Source organism: Felis catus, chromosome B1 (assembly GCF_018350175.1).
Source record: "Felis catus isolate Fca126 chromosome B1, F.catus_Fca126_mat1.0, whole genome shotgun sequence".
In the NCBI taxonomy this organism is placed as follows: Eukaryota; Metazoa; Chordata; class Mammalia; order Carnivora; family Felidae; genus Felis; species Felis catus.
Genome location: NC_058371.1, coordinates 87627977 through 87654325, shown reverse-complemented (window position 1 = coordinate 87654325; position 26349 = coordinate 87627977). Strand labels below are relative to the sequence as shown.

Here is a 26349-nt window from a genome sequence, read left to right as displayed (position 1 = left end):
GGCTAACTTCTTAGACAATAATCAAAAGCAGTATCGTGGCATTGCTTTTTGCAAAACTATGGCCAAAGGTCTAAATAAGCACCTTCTCTCTACTTCCAAAAAGCAACGATCCATTTATTGACTCTTTATTAACTACGATGTCTATCATCTCTGATTCTGGTAAGTAAAAAAAAAGCTCGGTTCAGAAGTTCTCCCACTGGAGACAGAAATCCTTCAATGCCTTCTCTTCAACCTGGAAAGCCACATTTTTATAGTGAGGTACAAATGTACACTGAGAAGTATTACAGATAACTTGTTTCATATCCCAATCCTCCTGTTAGGACACAAAGTATAGTGAGAAACAATTGATGACTTAATCGCTTATCTCACTTATATACGAGCAGTTCCAAAAATCTTGTGCCTAGAATAATCACATTAGCTGAATCTCTCTGTATTGAGTCACTCCCTCCCTCTCAGGGATCTGCCAGTTCCTTCTGTGGTTTCCCATAAAAAGGCTAGAATACAAATACAAGCTTGAGAAGATCAAGCCACAGAAAATATGAAAGATAAACAAAACTTCCAAAATGTCCTTTCGTGCCATAGTATATGCAACACTGCAAATTTCCATGAAGGATGTATTTTCAAAAAAAACCCAAAAAACAAAAAAACAAAAACCTAACAACCATGATGTGGGATTCTTTAGTTGTCCTTGATGCAGCTGGTGCTATGTAATTAATGGGCCACGTTGCACTCAAAGAGTAAGTGCTGCCCTTTGTCTGGGAAGATGAGATGACTGACCCGACATTAGCAAACTCTGTACATTTGGTTGTCTGTTGGGACTTACAGCAGTGGCAAAGTCTTGTTTTAATACAGTGACCACGCACGGAGGTTCACACGAAATGAGATAATTTGTTCCCTGTGGATGTTGCCGATATGAGGTAATAGTGACTATTTTAAGAGGAACTGACATCTAGCGATGGGAAGTTATATTTTCACCCTTCATTGTTATGAGGTCACAAAGAAATGCTCCTTTACCAGCTAAGTTTTGATGCAAAATAAAAGTATGTGTCACAGAATAACATTCCTGTAACATGACCTTTGAGAGCAAAGATGGTCCTGAGGTCAAATAAATTTTGGAAAGTGTTGTAAAATTATAAGTATCCACTTCTTAGGGAGTTAAAATGCACATTAGCATCTTTAGTATTCTGAGAAGTGCTAGAGCAATGACATCTGCTTAACTTTGAATAACTCAGTATTTCCTAAAATTAATAATATCCCATTACTGGTATTCAAAAGGATAGACTAGAAAAAACAAATACGTATGGTCCTTTAGGAACTCTTAAGTGGTACTTTGGAAAAAAGATTTGAACTCAGCATTTGAAAAGTTTATGAACAGGAAAGAATAAAGAATAAATCACAATTTGCATGCCAAAAAATACATTCATTTAAGTTCAGTAACTGCCCGCCTATCCTTAAAGTCACGTTGGAAAAGTATCTTCTATTCAACATGCACATGTGGAAATGTGTTTCCCAGCACGTATATGTGGAAATGTTTTACAGGAAACGAACAATGCAGGAAACCATATAGGACTTTGGCTGTCTCAGTTAAGTGGAATTGCTAAGGTGTGTTCTAAATTTTTTATATACTCATTATCATTCAGGTCAAGAAAAGATTACTGAATTTCAAAACACTTTCTGCTGGAGGGAACTACTGTAAAATTGCATCAACTCATTAACCTAAATTCAAATTGGCATGTTCCCAACTTGGACTTACCACTGCCACTGCATTTGAAAGCAACAGCTCCTCAGCACTAATGGTCGTAAAGTAGGCCACATTTGTTAGCACGTAGCCGGTGGTGACGATGGCCATGGATATACAGATTGCAAGGGGGATGGTTCTGAAATGCACAAAGGAATTGCTTATTAGTCATCTTTTGTTAGTCATTCTCTGAAAGCAAAGATGATAGGATAACAGGCTGATTCAGACAAAGACTAAAATGGTATACACGATAATTACAGGATCTGTTGTTGTATGTGTGTTTTACTGGGGAGAAGTACTACATATTCCTCTGTAATTTGATAAGGTCCATGGGAGCAGATACTTCATTTGTCTTCTCTACTTCTCTACCCCCAGAACAAATGGGTCTATCCCATTCTGGTCCCCCGTAAATGCCATAGCAGTGTTTCTCACACTTGAGCATACAGCCACCTCCTGGAAGGCTTCTCAAAACACAGTTTGCTGAACCCACCTTGAGTTTCTGATTCAGTAGGATTTGCATTTCTGGCAAGTTCCTGGGCAATTCCCATGTGACTGGCCAGGGGACCATTCTTTGAGAACCATGGTCCTCTATACCTCTCTAATACTAAGTTACTGCCTTGACACCTTTCTAACACTAACCTTCAGAAAGGTCTTTCCCATTCAGTTTTTCCCCTTCGGTAGCTTCCCTCATCAGCAAATAAGTTGCACGCTTTTGGAAGCATGAGAGCAAGATATATCTCCCTTTCTCAATGATAGTAATAATAATTTTCTATGTAACACAAAAAGCACAGAAGGGCTCACAATAATGACTTTGCACTGCCCTGCTGTGAGTTCAAAGGAAGCTGAAGATCATGAGTATCTATTAAAGCAACAGTGCAGATAATCCCATGAAATTAGAGGTGACATGCTGTGAAGTACATATGACCGGTCAGTGCTGACACTCGTGGCATCAAGAAGAACCCGGCACAAATGCAATGTTATGTCTTCATTTAATGCACTGGGAAAGCCAGGAGTTACTGACCCTAATAATTTGATTCCATGTTACCGATACACATTACTTGCTTAACATAATCACCTCTTCAGACTCTTTCCAGTTCAAGCAACTTAAACCTTCAGCTCCCTGCACAAAGGCTGATGGGTTTTTTAGCCATAGAGCTTATCAGCCCTCATGGAGCCTTAACCCTGCTGGGTGCCACTAATGAAGATCTCAATATAATTTCTTCCAAGATGAAAATACAGTTCGGAACTTGGAGGCAGGGGTGGGGGGTGGGGGAGGCAGAGTCTGCCTCCCTCCCCAAGCTGGGTACGTTTAGCACACAGAGACCCAGCTCATTATGCTGAACAGCACTATCCCCCCGTTGAGAACAGGCAAACCTCGCCAGTCAGCAACTGCCATTCATTATGCTGCTTGGAGCCTGACACTTCCCCTGATCCCCAAAGCCTTAAGCCTTGATGGGGAAACACATTGACCTCTAAATCCTGGCATCCTAATATAAAAGTAGCAGATGTTCCCCTTTCCCCAGCGTGAAGAGGGTCCTGTGGAATTTTCTGTTAACACCATAACATGCATTGCTAGTTGTGATTGATAAATGCTACATTTAAGCGGAGGAAATCACTGGGCCAATTAGATATAAAGGAGTGAATGGCATAAGACCTATTAAAGATGAATTGTTTCTTTGAAGGAAAGGCTACATGTAAACGCAAAGGACTAAGAAGGCGAACGTGAAGGTAGATGTGCAGCTTTTCAACCACTCGCTATATTATTTTAAACTTGAGTCTTTTCCATTTTTATAACATCCCAAATGGTGTGTTAAGCTCTTTCTCTGGGGGAGAGAAGTGGGAGGGAGAAGGGGGGAAAAAGATTCTCTTTTCCTTGCAAGAATGGGATTAAGAAGTGTAAAGTTCCTGTTAATAAAAATTGAGGTGACATTGTTAGGTGCAGAGGAGTCACTAACCTCTCCAGGACAGTGCAGGCACATCATATGATGCTACAAATTAGCAGGGAGAAGGCAGTCTGAGACTTGGGCTGTGGCCCTCCCCACACAGAATCCAGTCTCCAAACTCTGCTCTTCCAAGGCTGCCTGTTTCCTGCTTAGAGATTATGGTATGTCTGAGGGAAGTTTTCTAAATTGACTTTAGCAGAAGGAACACTAAAAAAAAAATGCAACTTTTTTTCTCAGCTTGTCAACAACAAAAATCACAGCAATAGCTGCTGCCATTAACTTGGTGGGTATTATGTGCCCAGTATTTTATTAGGTGCTTTACATATTCGCCTCATTTTATCTCCCGAATATCCTGTGAGTTTGGAACATCATCACCATTTCATATGTGAGGAAATGAAGTCTTGGAGAGTTTAAATAACTGTTTGAGGATAGACAACTGGTAAATGGGAACCCAGAATTCAGCTGATCCATGCTAGCTAAAGTCAGAGCATTTTAACCACTAAAGCGTACTCTCTCTCATGCATGTGGACCCTCGGCCTCTTAACTCTTCATTTTCAGAGAAATCATAATTGCTGAATATAACGTTTATTGCAAAACTCTTCTCAAGCCTGTATGTCTCATGCAGTCATTGAAAATGCAGCTTTATTTACTATAAGGGTGGGGAAAAAACTTATTCCATGATTTTTATAATTTTTCTGTACAACGTGAACTGGAATGTCAAGTGAATGTTTTCAGAAGTTTCAATGTTTAGAAATGGGGTATTTTTTTTAGATTTAAAAGACAATAGAGGCTCACTTAATACACTTCCCTAGACAGGGGCACCTGGGTAGCTCAGTCAGTTAAGCATCCGACTTTGGCTTACGTCACGATCTCACGGTTTGTGGGTTCAAGACCTACATTGGGCTCTGTGCTGACAGCTCAGAGCCTAGAGCCTGCTTCAGATGCTGTGCTTCCCTCTCTCTCTCTCTCTCTCTCTCTCTCTCTCTCTGCCCCTCCTCCCTTCCCCCACTCATGCTCTGTCTCTCTCTCTCTCTAAAAAATTAAATAAGTAAATTTCCCTAGACAATTTTTACAGAAAAGGAGGAAAAGCAAGCATGTCTGCCAGAGAAGCCAAAATGTATAGATTATTAACAATTTTACTATCAGCTCAGATATACTATATAGAGACTAGACCGAAAAATCAAAGGCGCTTACAGCAGAAGACAAAAGTGAGAGAGGGTCCAACCTTGTGGCAATGCATATGTCCAGAAGTAATTCCTCTCTGAGCAAATTAGGCCATGAGAATTGGAGGGGGTGTGGCAAAAGAGCCACTATCTTCTGTCCTTAGGTTCCATTTCACTTTGACAAAGGGAAGGAGGAGAAGGGTTTGTGGCTGCCTTGGCATAAACAGCAATCAATTACGGGGGAAAGCAGTTGACGTGTTCAGAAGGGCTTGGCACCGTGTGGTTAACTCCTGAGTTTCAAGCATCAAAGCTTAAGAGCCACTGGGTGAGCTGATAAAAGCTATTAGGCCATGCCAGAGCAATCTTTCTGGAGGCTTTAGATGCAGAGGGCAGATAAGCACGGTTAGCAACTCCAGATTAAGGCAAATGGCACATGATAATAAAACGAATTAAAGGAACTAGCAGACCACTGGTATTTCAAAGCCTCTGTGTTCTTGTGAGGTATCCTTCAACTCTAAGTGCAACAAAAGCATTGTCTTTAAGCTGAAGAAAAATCACTCGCACCTATGAGCTCTACTCTTTTTCAAATGTTTATGCATGTTTGTGATGATTAACAAAACACAAATGTATTTTGAAGCGTTACTCCTTAAGACCTCTAGTCATTGTACATAACCTTCTCAATTAAGGGCCATTAAGTATGTGAGAATCCAATAATTTTATTAGCTGCACTTAGTTTTCAGCCAAAAGGCCTTGGAGAGTCTTCTTTTTCCCGTGGGTTTATTTTAAATTGGCACCTATAACCAGTCTATGTCACCCATGGATAAATATTTGTTTTATTTGAAATTGTTAAATAGAACTGCCTGGAACATCTGCTTAAAAATGCTTCATTCTAAGGAATAGACTTCCCCAGGAACCCAAAAGGTCCCCAAAGTAATGGCTGGTAGCTTACATTTGTGTAATCTACAAAGCACTGACAAATACATTTTATCTTCAAATATACACATGCCATTTCAAATCCTTTGTGGAATGAGAGAGAGTATAAACAAATAACAAACAAAATTCACAACAACCGAATGAAATAGGTTCCTGAAATGATTCCCACTATTTCCAAATGAGGAAACCAAGGCTCAGAAAGGTTAAGTGCTGTGGCCAAGGCCACAAAAATCCTAAGTGGGAGGGCTGCTACTTGAACCTTCCAGCTCCAAGTTTCACATTCACGGTATATCCTGCCATGATATCATGGCTGCTTTGTGCCTACTTTACCTCCCTGTACAAGATCCTTAGGATTCTTACATGCTGACAAAGATGTGTTATATTTTATATATGTAGCACAAATATCAGAAGGCTGAATGTAACAATGCGACACATTTTAAGCCAAGTGTATTTCTTCATGCACCAAACAGTGATCACAAATAAACTTGCAAATAATGCAGCATAGAACGCATGTTTTAATATGCTTTGCGACTGTATGACAGAGCGTCAGAAATGACCATTGTTTCCAGTGCTTTACATTGGCTAAAAATAAAAACTCTTGCTACAAACACAGAATGAGTAAATCTAGCTTGATTCTCCAGATACCTGAGGATACCTGAAGGTTACAGGGATTTCTGATTTTCAAACCATATGAGTAATTCGGTAATCCCTTGAATTTGGGATAGTCCTAAAATTGTTTTATAACTTGATCAAAATCTTCGGAGATTTGTGTGAACCAAAATAAGTTTCACACAATCCCCTGTGTTGCATACACACAGTGGGGACCACAGAACTCACTGATCCCAGGGCATCTAAAATTGTCTTTGAGCCGTGGAACTGGGCATGATGACAGTCAGTTCTGTTAAAGCCTACTCTTTTGTGTTCAAGAATCTTCTACAGAAGTGATTGATGCTTCACACTTTCTATTTAAAAATCATTAATATTTTAACATGCACTTGTGACATGCAGGAGAAAGGAGGGAGGGAGAAAAGGAAGGATTAAGAAGAACAAGAAAATGGTAAACTTCTCAATATGTGAGATAGAAAAAAAACTAAAACATTAATTTTCAGAATATTTTAATTCTATTAATAAACTAGGCACTATTTATTTATATATAATTGAAACATAACTGTGATTCATCTCAACACCAAGTATTCGAAATTATATTAAGTACCAGGGGCGCCTGGGTGGCTCAGTCAGTTAAGCGTCAACTTTGGCTCAGGTCATGATCTCACAGTGTGTGAGTTCGAGCTTCACATCAGGTTCTGTGCCAACAGCTCAGAGCCTGGAACCAACTTCCGATTCTGTGTCTCCCTCTCTCTCTGCCCCTCCCCTGTTCATGCTTTCTCTCTCTCTCTCAAAAATGAATACACATTGGGGCGCCTGGGTGGCGCAGTCGGTTAAGCGTCCGACTTCAGCCAGGTCACGATCTCGCGGTCCGTGAGTTCGAGCCCCGCGTCGGGCTCTGGGCTGATGGCTCAGAGCCTGGAGCCTGTTTCCGATTCTGTGTCTCCCTCTCTCTCTGCCCCTCCCCCGTTCATGCTCTGTCTCTCTCTGTCCCAAAAATAAATAAACATTGAAAAAAAAATTAAAAAAAAAATGAATACACATTAAAAAAATAGTAATAATAAAAAATAAAATTATATTAAGTACCTTTTGATTCCAAGTTTTTATTTTAGAATCATACTTGTTTCACATTTTCTTTATAATTGCCCAAGAAGGGGGCGCCTGGGTGGCGCAGTCGGTTAAAGCGTCCGACTTCAGCCAGGTCACAATCTCGTGGTCGGTGAGTTCGAGCCCCGCGTCAGGCTCTGGGCTGATGGCTCAGAGCCTGGAGCCTGTTTCCGATTCTGTGTCTCCCTCTCTCTCTGCCCCTCCCCCGTTCATGCTCTGTCTCTCTCTGTCCCAAAAATAAATAAATGTTGAAAAAAAAATTTTATAATTGCCCAAGAAGACCTTGAAAGCTTTTCTGGAGAACTGACACAGAAATGACTCAAGCATCTCTTATTTCCCTTTGTTGTATCCACTGATCAATTAATTAATTAATTTTTGCTGAATCACTCTGTTTACACACTGCTGCTAATTTCATCTCACTCCTCAAACTTCAGTCATACGTTATGGACAAAAAGATAAGTAAAAAGTCTACCTTAAAGGAAATCAATCCATATTTTTCATTCACATGGTTTTTCTTCTATACATTTTTATACACTCTCCCTGATTCCTGCTCATACTGAACTCTCCAAAGTGCCCTGGACACATAATTGTACTAGCTGGCTATGTGATCTCTGACATTTCTAGCAGGGATTGAATTACAAATAAGTGTATTTGATAATTTTCCAGGACTTGAAACAATTAGATTACAGATGGCTGGAATCACACATTCCTTTGTGTGTTTTCAATGATTTTGCCTCATTGTCATTTAGTGCTATCGCTGTATCTCTAGTTATCCACTGTGAGTGGGAATCGGGCTGTTAATAACATGAAAGAAATGCACTTGAGGAAACACAGTAAGTAGTGGGGGGAAAGGTGTGGGTTGTCACTGAAAAAAAATGTAGCAAGAGGAAGAACCATGTTCGTGTTCTAACTTAATGACAATTTCTGGGCCAAGGATGAACACAGAGATGTGACAAGCAGATTGCCATATAAAGGTACACGGCGATCCCACTGACTTCAGGCATTAAACACCTGCCCTCTGCTCCTTACAATAAGTATCACAGCAAGGCTATGGATGTTTTCACTGAGACACTTTAAATTTCAATACCGCTGAGGTCTAATCTAAATCTCACCATTCTCCATTGTCCACAGATGAAGAACTCCATAAACAGAAAGAGAAGACAGAGAGACCTGTAGAGAGACGTAAGAAATGAACAGACACAGATTAAAAGGCGGCAGGGCTGAAGAAGGCTCATGGGAAAATGTAAGGAGAAAGGGACAGCGAAACCAAATAGAAAAAAGAACATGGAAACTTACAATTCAGAAACATAGGGTGATAAAATTATTCAGCAAAATATAGCTTGAGAGTAAATTTTCGTTTGCCTGAGTTTCATACAAAAAAAATTAACATTGTCTACATCTCATTTTTTTCTCATTTTCTAGAGATTTATGGTATGTCTTCTAGATATATTACAGTTATTAGTATTTATCGTGAGTAAGCATAACAATATCAGTAGGCACGTTTGAACGTACAAAACCAAAATTGGTTTCCAATAAGATGTTAGCAATTAAACTACCAAAAAGATACATTATTTAAATAACAATGAATTTCACACTGATGTTCAATTCTTATTTCTGTTACACTGTTTTTACAACCTGCCTTTTAAAATTTCATTATTTCCCCCAGGATTTGGCCTGACATACACTAGAAGAAAGCAACATCTCAGTGAACCGTTCTATCATAACGGAGTTCCCAAGATTCAGATGTATGGCTGAAACATTTAACTCCCTACCACAATTTTGTGTCCCTCTTTCCAGAGCAGAAGTTATTCCCAAGAAGCAGCTACCCGGATAGGCTACATTTGTCAGACTCTCATGTATCTAGGTGGGAATGGGACTCATTCTTGGTGTCGATTGATGTGGCAAGTAAAGGCCAAGGTGGTTATAAGTGACTTGACCTGACACCCTCCTCCCTAATGGACAGCCATTTGCAGAGCATCCATACAGTGGCAAAGCCACACTAAGGAAGGAAGCGAGGTCACAGAATCAACATGCGTAGGAAAGCCCACCGGTTAGCGAGGGACACCAACTGGAAATCAAAAATGAAATTTTTGATTTTTTAAAGTCCTTGAAAATTTGTCATTTGTTTGCTGTAGCAGCTGGCATTGCCCTAATAAAGGAATGAAAGGCTGCTCATTATATCAAGATCTCAGTTAATTAGTTCATATAAGACTTAAAATTGGTCATCACCAAATTGTATCCTACATTATATTGTTGTATAATATATAAAATTAAGATATAAAATCCTTAAAATAAGGTCCCAAATTATAAAAATCAACTAAAAACATTCATATCTGAAAACAGTAGGATAGGGAAAATTCATCATTATTCAACAGAGCAAAGATAGACCCCACCGCTCTCTACTTTAAAATACAAAATCCCTTGGGGCGCCTGCCTGGGTGGCTTGGTCAGTTAAGCATCCGACTTCGGCTCAGGTCACGATCTCACGGTCCGTGAGTTCGAGCCCCGCGTCAGGCTCTGTGCTGACAGCTCAGAGCCTGGAGCCTGTTTCGGATTCTGTGTCTCCCTCTCTTTCTGCCCCTCCCCTGTTCATGTTCTCTCTCTGTCTCAAAAATAAACGTTAAAAAACAATTTTTTTAAATAAAATAAAATAAAATAAAATACAAAATCCCCTACACTTCTGCCAGTTGCCACCAATTCAACAAAGGTCAGAGCACAATTGCCTCTTGTTTTGACCAAGGACATATAATAAGACAGTGCAATGTTAAATAAATGTAATCTTATGCCAAGAACAAGGCAACATAAATTAAATATACCCACTTTGGCCTAGTAAATGGGAATTAGAGTCAAAACCCACTCAGGCCATAAACACATATCTTAGAAGGAACTGATACTATTTCTCTTACTCTGTGCATAAATCAGGTCCGGTCACACTTCTGATCAGTCTCACGGTAAGAAATGGAACAGGTCAACCTGGAGACGTTCAACCGTGACGAAAAACTACTGCTTCTACGCCAAAAATTGCAACATTTCCGACCAACAGTGACAAAGCTAATTATTAGTAATAATTTCACTTTGAGGGGCGCCTGGGTGGCGCAGTCGGTTAAGCGTCCGACTTCAGCCAGGTCACGATCTCGCGGTCCGTGAGTTCGAGCCCCGCGTCTGGCTCTGGGCTGATGGCTCAGAGCCTGGAGCCTGTTTCCCATTCTGTGTCTCCCTCTCTCTCTGCCCCTCCCCCGTTCATGCTCTGTCTCGCTCTGTCCCAAAAATAAATAAATGTTGAAAAAAAATTAAAAAAAAAATAATAATTTCACTTTGATATCTGCTGGTCAGGTAGATAACTGAGTTTCCAGTTGGGTGTTCTGGGAGTCGAAACAGATACTGGACAACTGGTAAGATGAGAGAGCCCCCCCCCCCCCCCCCCCCCGTCTCACTCGCTTCAACCAGATCAGTCCTCTTTTACCTACTTTATGCACTGATATTCTGCCACACAACAGAGGCTTTCAAATAGTTTTAACATCACTGCTCTACACTCTACAAGTCAAATGATGTCTTTGGATCAATTTTTTTTTGGATCCAATACTGGCTTCTCAGAGTACAGTTTTGAAAATATATGAATTGGTTTCATAAAGGAGCCATATGTGACTGATTATATAGGTATGTGTATATATATTTGACCCTATAAAGTTGAAAATAATTTTTTTACTGCAACAAGTCCCTATTTATACTCTTAGGGTGATTGAGGGAAAAATCCTTTTTTAAAAAATGAAGTTTATTTATTTATTTTGAGAGAGAGAGAGAGGAGAGAGAGAGAGAGAAAATCCCAGGCAGGCTCCACACTATCAGCACAGAGCCCCACACGGGGCTCGATCCCACGAACCATGAGATCATGACCTGAGCCAAAATCGAGAGTCAGACGTTTAACCGACTGAGCCACCCCGGTGTCCCAAAGGAAAAATTCTTAGAGGAGCCAATAGCTATGGCCTGGCTTTAGTAAGCGGCAAATCCACATGGTAGGGCCACAGAGAACATGACACAACAACCTGAGGGAGCAGTAGGGAGAGGCAAGGATGAGAAGAAGTAGGGTTGAGGGGCTAAGTGCCTCGCCCGCTGAGAGAGAGAATGTGCCACCGTCAAGAAAGTGGTGACGAAGACGCCAGATTGGAACTGTTCGTAGCTCCCTGAAGAGGTCACAGAGGTCCACAGAATGGCAGAATCGCCCGCAAGCCCTCCCTCTCCTCTCCGCAGGCTGTCTATTCACGAAGATTCATACGCTCAGCAGAAATGGTAATTTCATGATCTTTTATCTTTCTGCTCAAAAGTTAATCCCCTCCAACAATAAGCTTTTGTGCTTTAGTTTATATTTACTAGCGCCTTTTCTTAGGCTACAAGCATTCATAGGCAAACCTCTCACTAGGGATAATTTTTTCAAGTCAGATACACTGGGCAGTGACTGAGGGACTAGGAAAATTAAAGTCATCCTGACATTTACCCACCCTCTCCTTCATAATTTCTCTCTTGGCCCTATTCCCCAAATACCTACAACCAAGAAAAAAATTGTACATACCATCCCAGGTGTAAATTTTCTTTTAGCAACATCTTTCCTCTGGAGTTTTACCTTTGCTTTTGTTTTAACTTCATAGAATTTTGAAAATTTTTCCGGACTCCAATCCTAAGGTGGAGTCTAGTCACATTCCAGTCACTATAGCAAGGGACTCAAGAGATCACTGGATCTCTCAAGGTTTAAACTTCCTTAACAGTTAAAGAGGGTATTGAGTTAATAGAGTCTAAAGTCCATTTTACTTGAAAGTTCATTATTCAACCACTTTGGCAAATAAAGCTAATCCATAGAGATTGTTTAAAAGAACACTTTAAAAACTCAGTGGAACTCATGTACCAGAGCATTCTAAGGAAATGCCTGCCTTTGCCTTGTTCTGTCATTCGGAGGAAGAAATAGGATGCTGACTTTACAATCTCTTCTCCTGAACACTGAAGATTATGATTCTATTCTCAACCAGGAATACCAGCACATCAAAGCACCTTCCATCATTAAAACTTCAAAGTGTCAGCCTGGCTGAAAAAAAATTGATCATTACAAAAGATCATTTAAAGGAAAAGTGGTCTGTCCATTCTTCCAGATTCTAAAATGGTATCTGTGGATCAGGTCAGACCTCTGGAAGGCCACATTACAAGGTCATACCATCCTAGGCACTCATGGAATGTCTTTGCAAGTCACTATATTTTATGCCTCAGCTTTTATCCTAACTTCATTGCGAACACAGTTTTAAAAACCATCTGAATTTTAGGAGGACATTTGTAGCAATATTGTCATTTGCATCCATCAAGCTCTTTATAAAGACTTCATTCGTTTCATCAATGTTTATCAAATATCTTCTTTATGCCAGACATTGTAAGTACAGGGATAACGACATCAACCACAACAAAAAGTTTATTCTCTCATGGATGGAATCTAAAATTCAAACAAGAAGACACAGAGGACTCCCCATCCCCCATTCTTAACATGGTTGCCTCCTTCCTGTCAGTTAGGCTCATATCAAGTCTCCCCCTCAGAGAAATCTTCCCTCCTTTTTCTAAGTATGCCTCTCCCAATGCCAGAACTACCCATTCCCTACCATTTTCAATATGAAGAAAAACAAAACAAAACGTCTTCTAACTCCTAATAGTTTTTTCAATATCTTTATGCATTCATAATACACCAAATCCTACAAAGAAATGGAGGCCATTCACTGAGCATTACGAAGTGTCCTCAAAGTATTGCCTCTAAATCTCTAGTGCAAACATTTTTTAGAGCTGCTGCCAGGACTGTTCGTCATCCTCAAAGATACCTCTGCTTTTTGTGTAGCTTGTAACCACATAGGGAGAGAGTTCCTGGCCTCCTTGGTTTCTGGGTTTTGTTGTTGTTGTTGTTGTTGTTGTTGTTTTGTTGTTTTGTTTTTATTTCTTTTTGCTTTTTATCAATCTTTTATTTCTAAGACATGTGGCTCATTAAAACAGTGAGAGAAGGTAAGTATTTCGGAAGATACAACTTGGGATTTAAGAAATTTTTTGAATAGAAGTTTGTTTACAATAGTGATGGGAGGACTCATAAAACTTATAAATTTAAATTACTTCAACCAAACTATGTTATCATCTTGACTCTTTCTTTTACCTTGTTTTCACAGCCATGAGACCAAAACTGCACAATCCTCCCAAAAGAAGACTTGAAAAAAATTAATAAATCAAGCCACGAAGAGAAAAAAGGGGGAAAAAATGTTAAGAGGCAGCTTTAACACAGAAAAGAAATATTTATTCTACCAAACCCTCATGAGAATTCTAAATTATTAAATCTCTGAGTTCACCTGATTTATGAACAGGATAACACAGCCCCTAGCCAAAATCATTTTTAATAAAAAGCAGGAAACCTCCTGAAGTTCATCTCAGATTTAATATCAAACACAGCAGCCACACATGAACATTTCCCCATAAAACACAAACACAGCACAGCACAATCTTCTGCCAGCCATCAGTGGGGCGTCAGCAATACAAACAAACAGGGTGTTTGAACCATGGGAGGGATCAGGCCTCACAATCTAGACAAAGCAGCCAATAGAAATGAAACACAGGCTGAAATGATGTCAATGAGGAAGGGAGAGGTGTTCAAGGAAGACTCATTTCTAAATATATTAGAGCAGTCAGCTCACACTTCTGGTCAGAACACTGAGCTTCCTGGTTGACTGTGACATTTGAGAGAGCAGCACAAGTGTATTTTTGTGTTGAATTTTATGCATAAATTTAGAATATACCAAAGGAATGGAAATCACCACGAGAAAACAAAGGCTAGTAATTAAATAATCCAACATTGTCATTCTCATCCTGCAAAAAAAGTAGTAAACATCTAAAAGATGCATAAAAATATGATTCAAATATTTTCCAACAGGTATTTGGTTCAAAGGTAAGAAAGACGTCAAGGGGGAAAAAAAGTATCTTATTCTTTTTCATGTATGTTTGCTTAGGAACTGTGTTTATTACCATGTTTATAACCTATGTGGTAAGGGATTTCTTCTCAGGAATATAAATTCAACTAGTTGGAGATATATAAAATAATTAACTTCATCCATATTTAATCCCATATAGGGAAGTTTCAGCAATTATAAGGATCACAAGGAAATTTTTTTTTCATGTTTCCACTGATATTTCCATTAATATTTTGGTATTTGGTATTCAGTTAAAAAATATTCTGGAAAACAGAAAATCATTATAAAAAGTACTCTGTTAGTAGAGTACAGGGATTAAAAAAGAAAGGCCAAAAGGGGAAAAGTAAGACTCATATCACTGGCAGATGCCTTGTAGGTTACTTTAATTAGTTAGTATTTTCAAAATCTGAAAGAAGAAAACAAATTAATAATTAACTATAGGATACAGGGAAGGAAATTTTGGGACTATAAAGGATTTAACCATACGTGTAGAATAATTTGATTTAGGGCAAATTATATTGTAAAATAATGCTACCTAGATAATTTGAAAATTATGAACTTTAAATTTCTAAGAATGATACAGTTTTTCCTCATATTCATGAAAAGCCACCTCCGTATAAATACGTTATACTAATTTATTCAGGGAATTTATTATTTATATTAATTTGTTCAGAGAAAAAAAAGTAATAATTAAGGCCATCTTTCTGTCCAGATAACAATATTAAAACTTTCAGTAAAAATTGTATAGTAATTGGCTGATGTATCAATAGAAAGACAAGTAGAACAGAATAGATCACTTTGAAATACAACAGTATATAATGTAAAAACAATATATAACAATTGTCATACTTTATGAGTATTATAAACTAAGTAAGTAAATATCATAAACTAAGGGGTGATATGACTATTCAGTAAATGCTAGGATATTGGAAAACTGGCTGGCGGAGGGGGGGGGGTGGGTGATTAAAAGCCTACATTCATTATGTCATGCTAAAGAAATCCATTCCAGATAAGTTAAAAGGCTTAATGTCAAAAAGAAGAAACAAACAGAAAATATGAGTGATATTTAAATGATCCAGGGATGAATAAAGATTTATGATATCAAACCAATATACAGAAATATTTAAAAATTCATATTTAAATGTAATCAATATAAATACATAACTTATTAAATTACTACATATAAATTCAAAGTTCTATAAGCTAAATCATAAAGAAAATTTAGTTACATGAAAAACTGAGGCCAAATTTTGCAATCAGTATAATAAGCAATTAGCACCCATAATATATAAAGAATTCTGTTGGGGCTCCTGAGTGGCTTAGACAGTTAAGCATCCGACTTTGTCTCAGGTCATGATCTCACAGTTTGGGAGTTCAAGCCCCGCATTGGGCTCTGTGCTGACAGCTCAGAGCCTGGAGTCTGTTTCAGATTCTGTGTCTCCCTCTCTGTCCCTCCCCTGCTCACACTCTGTCTCTCTCTCACTCTCTCTCTCTCTCTCAAAAATAAAATAAACATTAAAAAATTAAAAAAAAAAAAGAATTCTGTTGAATCACAAATATTCATGCCTCAGAATGGCAATCACATACAGCTACTAAACTTGGGACAAGTATTAAGCCTTATATGTGATTTAAAAAATGTAATTTAAAACAATGAGCTATCACTTTTGCTTTTCAATTAACAAAGATTTTTGTAAATTATAGTCAATGCTGGTTAAGTGTTCTTAACTATTGCTGTTGAGTGAGGAAACGGATGTACCCAATTTGGAAAGCAACTTGGCAACACAAAAAGAGACTTTTTTGAGAGTGCATCACCTTTGACATAGTACTTCCCTTTCAGCAATCTTCTTAAAAAAATAATTGAATATACAAAAAGATTTTTATATTAAATGTATAATACATCACTTTCACCCTAAAAGAAATTGGAAACATTTTAATGCTCCCAGAAACATGAGTAATTGTTGGTATACCTACCCAATGAGATATTATACCACCATTAAAAATGGCGTTTACAAGGATGTTAGAGATCTAGGAAAATCCAATGAAATGACATTAAGTGTAAAAAAGCAGTATAGGTCTAGATGAATAATAAGTGCAAAAAACTTGGGGTGCCTGGGTGCTTCCATCGGTTAAGCATCATGGTTGGTGACATCGAGCCCTTTGACGGGCTCTAAGCTGACCAGCGTGGAGCCTGTTTAGGATTCTTTCTCCCTCTCTCTCTGCCCCTCCCCAACTCACTCTCTCTCTCTCTCTCTCTCTCTCTCTCTCTCTGTCTCAAAAATAAATAATAAACCTAGAAAAACAAAGAGCTAAAGCTGAGCAAATCTAGAGGCAGACAGACTTCATGGTGCCATCGAGCTGCGGGGGATACAACAGTGAATGACACAGATGGAGTCCTGTGTCAGTAAACCCCCTGACTTCCACAGGGGAAACAGACAGTAAATAAACACATAAATCTATAATGTAATGCCAAAGTTACAAAGAAAAATGCATACGTGCATTTATCCCAAGTAATATAATGCAATACAGACGTGCGTGGAACAAACACACGCACATACACGCATGGGGGGAGGGGAAGCAAAACATCAGAGTAACAAGTGTTTTTATTTTATGTAATCATGACGTAATAGGTGGTTTTACTTTTCTTCCACATAATTTTTGGTATTTTAAAATTTAACTATTATTTATTATTAAAATAAAGGAAGAAAGACCACACACCATTATGAAAAAATACTATGAAAATCAGAAAGTTTTCATTTTTCTAATAGGGTACAGGATACATAGAAAGAAGCTTCCCTTTCAATTACTTGATTAAATGGATCACCTGACCGTAACTGCTAGGTGGAAATTTGTATCCTAGACACTTAAAAATGGGACAGACAAGATGTGTCTGTTAGGAGAAATATGAGAACAAGATAGTCAGGATGTCCCGTGCTCTGGGCTGCCTCTTGGATGGTTGATGTGGAGCTGGGAAGGCCGGGCCAAGAGGTGAGGGAAGTGTGCAGGGAGATGCCTTAGAAACAGCAACACCGGGAGCAGAAGTAGCCTGTCTTTTGGAGAACAAGAAACCCTGGCCCTGCCTGGTCAGACTTGCATCATAAACTTGATGGTTTGAAAGCACCTACATATCGAGGCTGAAGCTGTCTCTCTCACTGCAGTTCAGAGTTCAGGTTGTGGCCCCAAAAGACAAAGGGCTCCGTGTACCAGGGAGGGACGTTGCTGAGTTCAATCTGCAGCTGTCTTCTCTCAGCATTTGCCACTGATCACCTCTCCTTGGCCAGAGGCCATGGCATTCTGAGGATCGAATAGCTAAACACTTACATACATTTAAAATACATTTAACCTTTCTTCCACCGGACCCTGAGCAGCTACAAAACAGCTTTTTCGAATCATGATCTCCTCTTGCTATCTATCTCACTCATTTCTTTTGTCATTTTCTGGCTCAAAATGAAGTTAATCGTGTCTTCTATATCAATTTCTCTGTTGCTTGCCTCAGGCCAGAATATGGGAAGTGAGATTTTGATTGTTTGACAATATCAATACAGAAAAATTAAATATTGTTCCCCCCAAAGAGATATCAGAACTATTTTAAGAATCGGTTTTATCTGTAAAAATGTTAGAGAAAATAAAAAGTAGCTATTTCCCTACAGGATCCTAACATTTCAGCATTTCCTAGTCATAAAGTTTCTGTTTTAATCTTGTAACCAAATGACCTTCAATAAACGACCTGGAATAGATTATTTAATTCAGCTAGCCTAGGACCCCTTTCATTATGTGTTTGAAAAACAGCTTTAGAAAGTCGAATGCAGGCAAATGTTAATGCTTTTATACATTTTAAAAGGCAGTTTTGTTCCATTCTCAAATAACATACAGGTCACTCCTAATGATTACATTCTTCCCCCAGCTAATTTTGAGGCTACAATCTTGCCATATCCATCACTCTTAGATCCGTAGTCAACAAGGCTAAATGTTTGAAAAGAGGACTAGAAAGGGATCAGTATTTTAAATATAAACAAATGTAAATACAGACAAATTAATCCATCTCTCTGGCTTCAACTCTTTATCTTTACAATGAAAGGGATAGGAAATTTGATGGCTACTTTCCTCCCGATTCAAAAATCCCAGGCCTTTGTGATATATTTTCTCAAGGTCAAGTTCACTGTGTTTTTAATTGTAACAGTGAGTTAGTCTAATAAACTAGGCCAGCCATGCCAGTATGTGAATGGAAGAAGGTAAACGAGTGGAGAACTAGTTATTATGTGCACACAGGTAACGTGAAAACTGAAACAACTTGGAAATTTAGAGACATCTTCGCATCCCTTGCTATCTATCCCTAAAAGAATGACCGTGACAGTAGAATGTCAGGGAAAAATAAAAAGGTGCCATCATGAAAGGCCAACAGGAGAGATACTCTGGAGGAAGTGAGACATGAAGGGTCTATATAAAGCTGTGTGATGAGGCAACCAACGAGGCTCTAGAAATGACTCTGCTCACAAAGTCATGCTTTATAATCTTTAGTCTCTCTTATTTTGTGATATATGAATATATGTCAAAAGCTTTAGTTTTACATATTATGAAATATCTAAGTGTTATGCCACAGACTTAATTTCATAAATTATCTTCCCTGTAATATTGTATATCTCACTATATGAAACAGTGGCCATGGTATTTAATCACTGCATTCTCAACTATTATGCATTAGTATCGATTATTATTAAGCTTTTGCCACAGATAGCTCTCCCTATCTGTTCCACATATCTAACTTTAAAAGAGAGAAAAAGAGAGATAGAAAATGAGAAAAGGGACAAATGAGAAAATGACACAGTAGTAAACAGTTATCCGGGTAAACCATCTGACCATTAAAAGCTATGAGCATGTCTCCTTAGAAAACCAACAAAGCACTATATGTTTTTGAAAAACAACCTCCAGTATGACAGATTAGAAATGCCTAACTCTGAGACAGAGAATTTGGGATTCCCGTGGCAAAGTATTTCAAACAAGGGTGTCTTTTACCTTATAACGATGGGATTTCAAACCCAACATTTAAGTAGTGCGAAAGAAAGAAAGAAAGAAAGAAACAAACAAACAAACAAACAGTTTGGCCAAATTCACAAATCCTGATCTGATAATCCCTCTTTGATTACAAATGAGCTAATGACATGTTTCATAACAAAAATAAGAAGTAAATGGTTTATCATTAAATAAGTGTCCTCACTGAGCAAAGAATTGTCAGACGCATCGGTATATTATTTCTAATTCTCATAAAAACTCTGCAAGGTAAGCATTAGAATATCCATTTAACAGATGGCTAAAGCAATGAATATATATATTTTTAAGTTATCACAAATCTCTCTCTCCCCCTTTCTCTTTCTCTTTCTCTCTCTCTCTCTTTCTCTTTCCTCCTTTCCTTTCCCTCTCCCTCTTTTTTCTCCTTAGGTAGGCAACATAAAATACTTATTATTATGAATAAATAAATCCATCTGGACTGTTGGAAATGTCTAATGCTTAAAGTAATAGACCTATCAGAGAAGATACCTCTTTACATAGGCAATTCCCTCATAATATATATCTAGACTCTTGAGACAAATAAGAAACACATAGAAAAAGACTAGTACTAACAACAACCTGCAGCACACAAGTTTATAGACCATTTTATACCTTCTAGGCACATATTATAAAGAACAATAAACAAAAGTCAGGATTCATCATCACACACATTTGATAATTTGATACTCTACCATTCTTTTTCCATAGCTGAGAAGTCACAGGCTCAGAGAGGATAAATAATATAGCTATGATCACAAAATTACATAACTCTAGAACCAGAACTAGAACTTTAGTCACTAGACTCCAGGTACAGAGCTCTTTCCACAATACCAACGTGAATCTCACTGTGCTTGTTGGTTCCCAGCCCAAATCTTCTCCTGTAATGGCATTGCTATTTCCCTCTCCTCCTTAACCCACCCTTCCCTCGAATACCTAATATGTGAAAGTGAGGTTTTTGACACATCGTGTTTGAAATATTTCCAAATTTGACTTAGGATTCTATTTGACCTTAAAATTTAAGAAAGGGTTTCCTTTATCTCCCTAGCATGTGACATCCCTCCCCAATAACACAGACCATAACACAGTACATGATGCCCCACATTGGTTTGTATATATTCACTGACTTAAATGTAGAACCAAAATATAGAATTAGAAGCAAACTTAGGCATTGGTCTGCCTCATTTTTCCACCTCAGTATCTATAGAATCACGGCTAAATGGTAAGTTCTTTTTTTCTCTATTTTGGGATTTCCAATGCCTAATGCAATTCTCTTGTTTCCATACTTTTGAATATAATTTTATCTGAAAATGAACTTTCTTCTCGTTTAACTTGATTTCAATTGTTCTTCCTCTGGCATAGAGCATAAATGATCCCATCTTTTTCATTAAAAGAAAAAAAAAGAAGACAACTCTTTTTTCAAGAGTATATGAGCACCACGTTGACTCATCCATGTTCTCTAAGCAGTTTAGTTCATATCTTTGAGCTGGGACAATGTGGCCATTATGATGCTATTTGCCAGAAAATTCTATCACATGATTTGCCACCATGTCTGACTGTAATAATGGGTTATGTCCAGGGGGCAATTAACTTTTCACAGACATTTGCTTTTATTGAAGATAAACATGAAACAAGACTTAAATGTGACCTTTTGGATTATAACTCTCCTTAAACCGTACATATGTCAAAAAAAGGAAAATCCACTGAACCTGCCATCAGGTTCATCTTCCCTAAACACAACTTCATATACCAAAAACTTGTACCATACCTCCACTCACCACATCCCATTGGCTACTGGATCAGGTCCAAAATTCTTCTAATGGAGGCTCATCCCATACCAGCATCCACATTGTACCGCCATTTTGTCTTCTACTCTTCTTTACAATCTTTTGCTTTAGCTAGAGCAGTCCACACATTATTCCTTGAAACCATGGCTTTGTGTACGCCCATCCCCTGTTGAAATAGTTTTATTTCTCTATTCTACCTTTGTAAATCTTACTCTTCTTCCAACTTCCTCTTCCACAGCAAAGTTACTTTCTTAGTCATTACAACACTTTGTACACCCATGGGTCACTTCTGCTTTGCCTCTCAAAGAGACTAGTTGATATGCTGGAAAGGGTATGAGCTCGGAAGCCAAACAATCCATGCATTGTATCACATTATATCAAACATGGATTATAATCCTAATCTCCTCATGTACTAATTACAGGGCCATGAAAAGTTACTTCACTTCTCAAAGCTTTAACTTTCTCAACTGAGGAATGGAAATAAAATACATCATCTTATTAAAAATAATCTGAAGTGCTACCTTGTAATCCACCTATCACTCAGACAACAAACACTGTTTATATTTTTAATGAAGGCTGTGCATTTTTAAGTTAGGCATAAATCTTAAAAAAACATATAGGGGGGCGCAAACTAACACCTGTGTTCTCCTGTTTTAGAATAATCCCATAGCTTCTTTTCCGGAAATAAAAATAAAAATTTAAATACATGACACCGGCCACTCAGGTCAAAACCTTCTTTGGCAGATTTCATAAAGGAGTTTCTTGGTAAGATCATGAACCTAAAAATAAGTCGCTGCAGTGGAAGTACAAATAGTCCATCCATTATATCCGCACCATCAGCCAGCAGTGTGACGGTGACAGTGTGGGTGTGGGCATACAAATATTTGGTTTCGAAGGAAAAAAAATCTGCCAAGAAATATATTCTGATTATGATGAGTGAGCATATTGCCACCTAAGGGAGATCAGAGACTACTAAATAAAAAGCAGTTCTCATCATCTTTTGAACCTTTTAACTACTAATGATTGGGTTCTTTGCTGATGATGCAGAACAACTTTTCAAGCTGATTAATAGGTCATGTGTGTAGAAGAGGCACCCCTGTTCATAAAACAATTATGCTAATCCTCTCATTTTTTTCAAAAATTATGAATATTGTAATCTTTCAAGAATATGGGTGTTGGTTGCAGATGGCATTTGTGTATTACTTGCCGAACTCATTAACATTTTTGAATTTCACATATTTTATCCTCACAACCCCATGAGAACTTTAATATGGGGATTATCACCCTCTATTTAAAACTGGTAAACAAAGATTCAGAAGCAACGTGGAGGCCTGCCCAAGGTCAAACAGCTAGTTAAGAGGAGACAGCATTAGAATTTTGATTTTCTAAATGAGTACTCTTTTCAAAGACTCAGTAAGTAAATATTTCCACAGGTCATAAAAGTGAAGGAAATCTTTCTTTACTGGAAAGTCTCAACTTCATTTGACTCATTTTAGATGTTTACATTGGCAATACTGTTTTAGCTTGTGCCTATACAAATTCAAAAGTTGCTCATTTTCCTGAGTAGATCGATAAACTGAGTCAATGTTTGATAATGACTAGAACAAAATTAACAAAACCATTCTTGTGTTTGGCCAGTGCAGATATAATGGCCTGGATGCATATTGTCTCTGTGCCTAAAGAACAACACAGGATATTCTATTTTTGTGAGGATCTTGAACAACGTTGTATCTGAATGAATGCCAAGCAGCAGGCCACAGACTAGATATTAGTGGTCTAAGAAGTTTTTCACCAAGTATAACCCAGAATGTAAAAGGTATTTATGAGCCACTTTATGGGTACAAACATTAATATTCAAATCCAGGCACAGAGAGAAGTAGCTGATTTCCATAAATGAGAATATGGATGAGGGGAGTCGCTAAAGTGTGAACTCAAAAACAGGAGACAATGTAATGACTGACGTTTACTTCTGATTGCAAAAGTAGTTCCTTTCCAATAAAAGGATTCTAACTCTGTAACCTCTGACTTAATGTCATTCAATTTCTCATCTGGGTTGTACCTATTACAGTCAAAACATTTGCCCTACTCTATTTATGCCACCCAACCAACATTCATCAAACCTTAAAATGGTCATAGAAATTAGCAGGTTCCTAATCAACATGTGAAAGTTAAAAATAATTGTAGCCCAGCTCAGGGAAGTTATAGTCAGTTTCTCATTTTATGTTATATGAATTACATCTGTTTAAAGATATTATAGAAGACATTCATGCATCTGGTGGAAAGCTAGATTACATAGTATTCAAGGTCCCCTCTAATTCTCAAATTCTTTGATTCTACTCATTATACCATTTGTGGTCTCTTATTTTGTAAATAATGAAAGGAAACAGAAACATAAAGTAAAATTAAGACAGCCACTGTTATTGTACCTAAAACATGAGTTCTTGATTCTAAACTCAAAATATAAGCTCCAATAAAATTCAAATTCAAATTTAGATACAAGTACTATGAAAGGATGTAAAACAATCAAAAGCATTGACCTTCAAATTTTTTGGCCACACAATGGGGTTAGCATCCTTAATAAAGACATATGTGAAACTGAGAAATGCAAGAATTTCGATCCTAGGGAATATCAACTACATGTCCCATCAGTGAGAAATTTTTAGACTGAGCAAAGGCAAGGAAGAGTAACTTGGTAACCTTGTTCTCTGAACATAGGACCATCTCTTCTCTGTGACGTCTGGCCAGATACCGACCAACTACCTCAGTTGCTCAACCAGTATAATTGCACACATATTTTGAAATATATTGAAAAATGGATTCACAAAACTTTTCACATGTATTTCCAGAAGAAATGCACAAAATTGAATGAGCTTAACTTAGGTATCAATTATCAATGATTAAAGAGAAGCACTGTCACATATTAAGATAATTCTAACAATTCCTTATTGTTATTAATAAAGTGATGCCTCATTTTGCCAAAGAAATCTTTGTTAAGTTGGGTATAAATTCAATTTATGTATTAACTCAATTAGCATAAAATGAATGAATCATTTTTGAGAGATTCCTCCAGCAAATACTTTTACAAATTAATGCTGCTTACTAGTCCAGATTTTTCTAAATGCCTTTATTTACAGTGAGGCAATTTTCTGGGAAATTAGTTTATATACCTAAAGAACATATATCACTTGAGTATTTGTAAAATAAACTCTAGAAATGGTCTAAGAATGCAGAGAATCTTGCTTTGTAATAAAAAATCATAACATTACTATAATCTACACATACATAGTCAAGACATTATATGCTATTTTCTAGCAACTGTTAGAAAGCTATAAAGCATATAAAGATGAAATTTGCCTCTAATAGAAAACTGCATCCTTAAAATGCCAAAAATGCAAAATAAAAGACCTCAAATCAACCTTTAATGTTTTGTCATGCAAATTAGCTATAGCACATTGGGACAAGATTTTTAGATTGTTTTGCTTTGCCGTGTTTTTTTAATCAGGTTACCAGTTTTACATGTCCTATAAGCAATGGGCCTTATAAAACAGTATGATATTATTAATAAATGCCTTTACACTGGCTTAATACAAGTCAATAGGAATAAAAACATATATACCAAGAATTTAGAATGGCAACATTTGAACTGAATATAAATTACGTGATTATCGACCATTTATGAATCAGTCTGATCAATTACACTGCCTTAAAGGTCTTTGGGCATTTTTCCCAAGCCAAGTTTCTCTTCTAAGTTATCGTTGGTACAAGGTGCGATGACTTTCAGGCATCAATTAATATAAATTGAAAGCAGGCAAAGTATTAATTAAACATGACACTCTGATTATTTAAACCTTCTATTAAAGTTGATTATTCAGACCATGCTGATAGCCTGCTCTTCAAAAATGACTGATGATATCAAGCTTTACTGACTTTCACCAAGTCTACTATTTCCAACTCTTCAAGACAGAAGGAATAAATGAAGTGAGAAGAACACTGGAACAAGTCTAATAGACAAACTGACTAATCTCAGACCCCCAAGGTCAAAGAAAAGCAATTCATTTCTTGGCTTTCATCAACACAAGACATGATTTATCAATTGAAGGGCAGGATTACAAACATTATACATCTCAATGATATGTTCTTTGCACTGTGTAACTTTGTGAACAATGATAGATTGCACTGTCGCCACACAAATAATGTCATAAGGCAAAACTCATTATATTTGCAAATAAAAACACTGATTTTTAAAAACAAATGTACACATTACCAATCATTACTACTACCCATTTCATTTCATGGGGGGACATTTTAAATTTCAGAGATTCTTTGGGATTCTATCACCTTCATGATCCAAACTTTGGACATTCCAACTCCTCAAAATACTATTTTTACTCTTAGAGAGTCAGCCACCATGCTATAGATAATTTCTCAATGTAATATTTTTATATTATTACAAAAGTTTCAGTGATAATTACTGTCATTTTACATAAATATGTTAAATGCCTCTTAAAAGATTGCTACTCTCATAGATCCAAAGCCACTCTTAGAGAAGAAAACATTATAAAAGGACACTGGCAACATTTTTAACATTATAAATGTAATCATATAGCAGGGATTTTGCCCCAATTTTTAGGATTAGTGCTTTACAAGCTTTAAAGAGGAACTGAGACCTAACAGAAGAAAGAAGTCATGAGCTAGTTATTTTGATTCCATGAATCTCTCAGTTTACCTCTCACTTGTGGTAACACTTAGGGAGCTGTTCTATAAGTCATTCTCATAATAGCAGTTCAGAAATGACTCCATAGAGTGATGTTAGGTAATCTGAAAAAACCGCCACTGAAATTAAAGTATATGTAAAGGGCAGTCAATTGTGATCATGAAACCTCATTCTACATCCTATATATTTTAAATCACATTGTTATTTTCAGTGATCTAAATTAATGATCACTTTTTCTATTAGGGCACAATTGTAGCAAAATTTTATTGCCTAGGTGGAGAAGGATAGTAAAAGGTGTTGTATGTTCAGCTGATGATTCATTTCACCAGCTGCCAGAAAGTTAC

The 26349-nt window shown here is 37.5% G+C and overlaps 1 protein-coding gene across 2 annotated transcripts in view; it reads right to left on the bottom strand.

Moving 5' to 3' along the window:
• Positions 1 to 26349, bottom strand: part of SLC7A11 (solute carrier family 7 member 11) — a 92095-nt gene that overhangs the window by 33142 nt on the left and 32604 nt on the right. For both annotated transcript variants that reach the window (XM_045055860.1, XM_011281688.4), the window contains exon 7: positions 1754 to 1877. In XM_045055860.1, coding sequence (XP_044911795.1) covers positions 1754 to 1877 — 124 coding nt within the window. The remainder of the gene's footprint in view (positions 1 to 1753; positions 1878 to 26349) is intronic.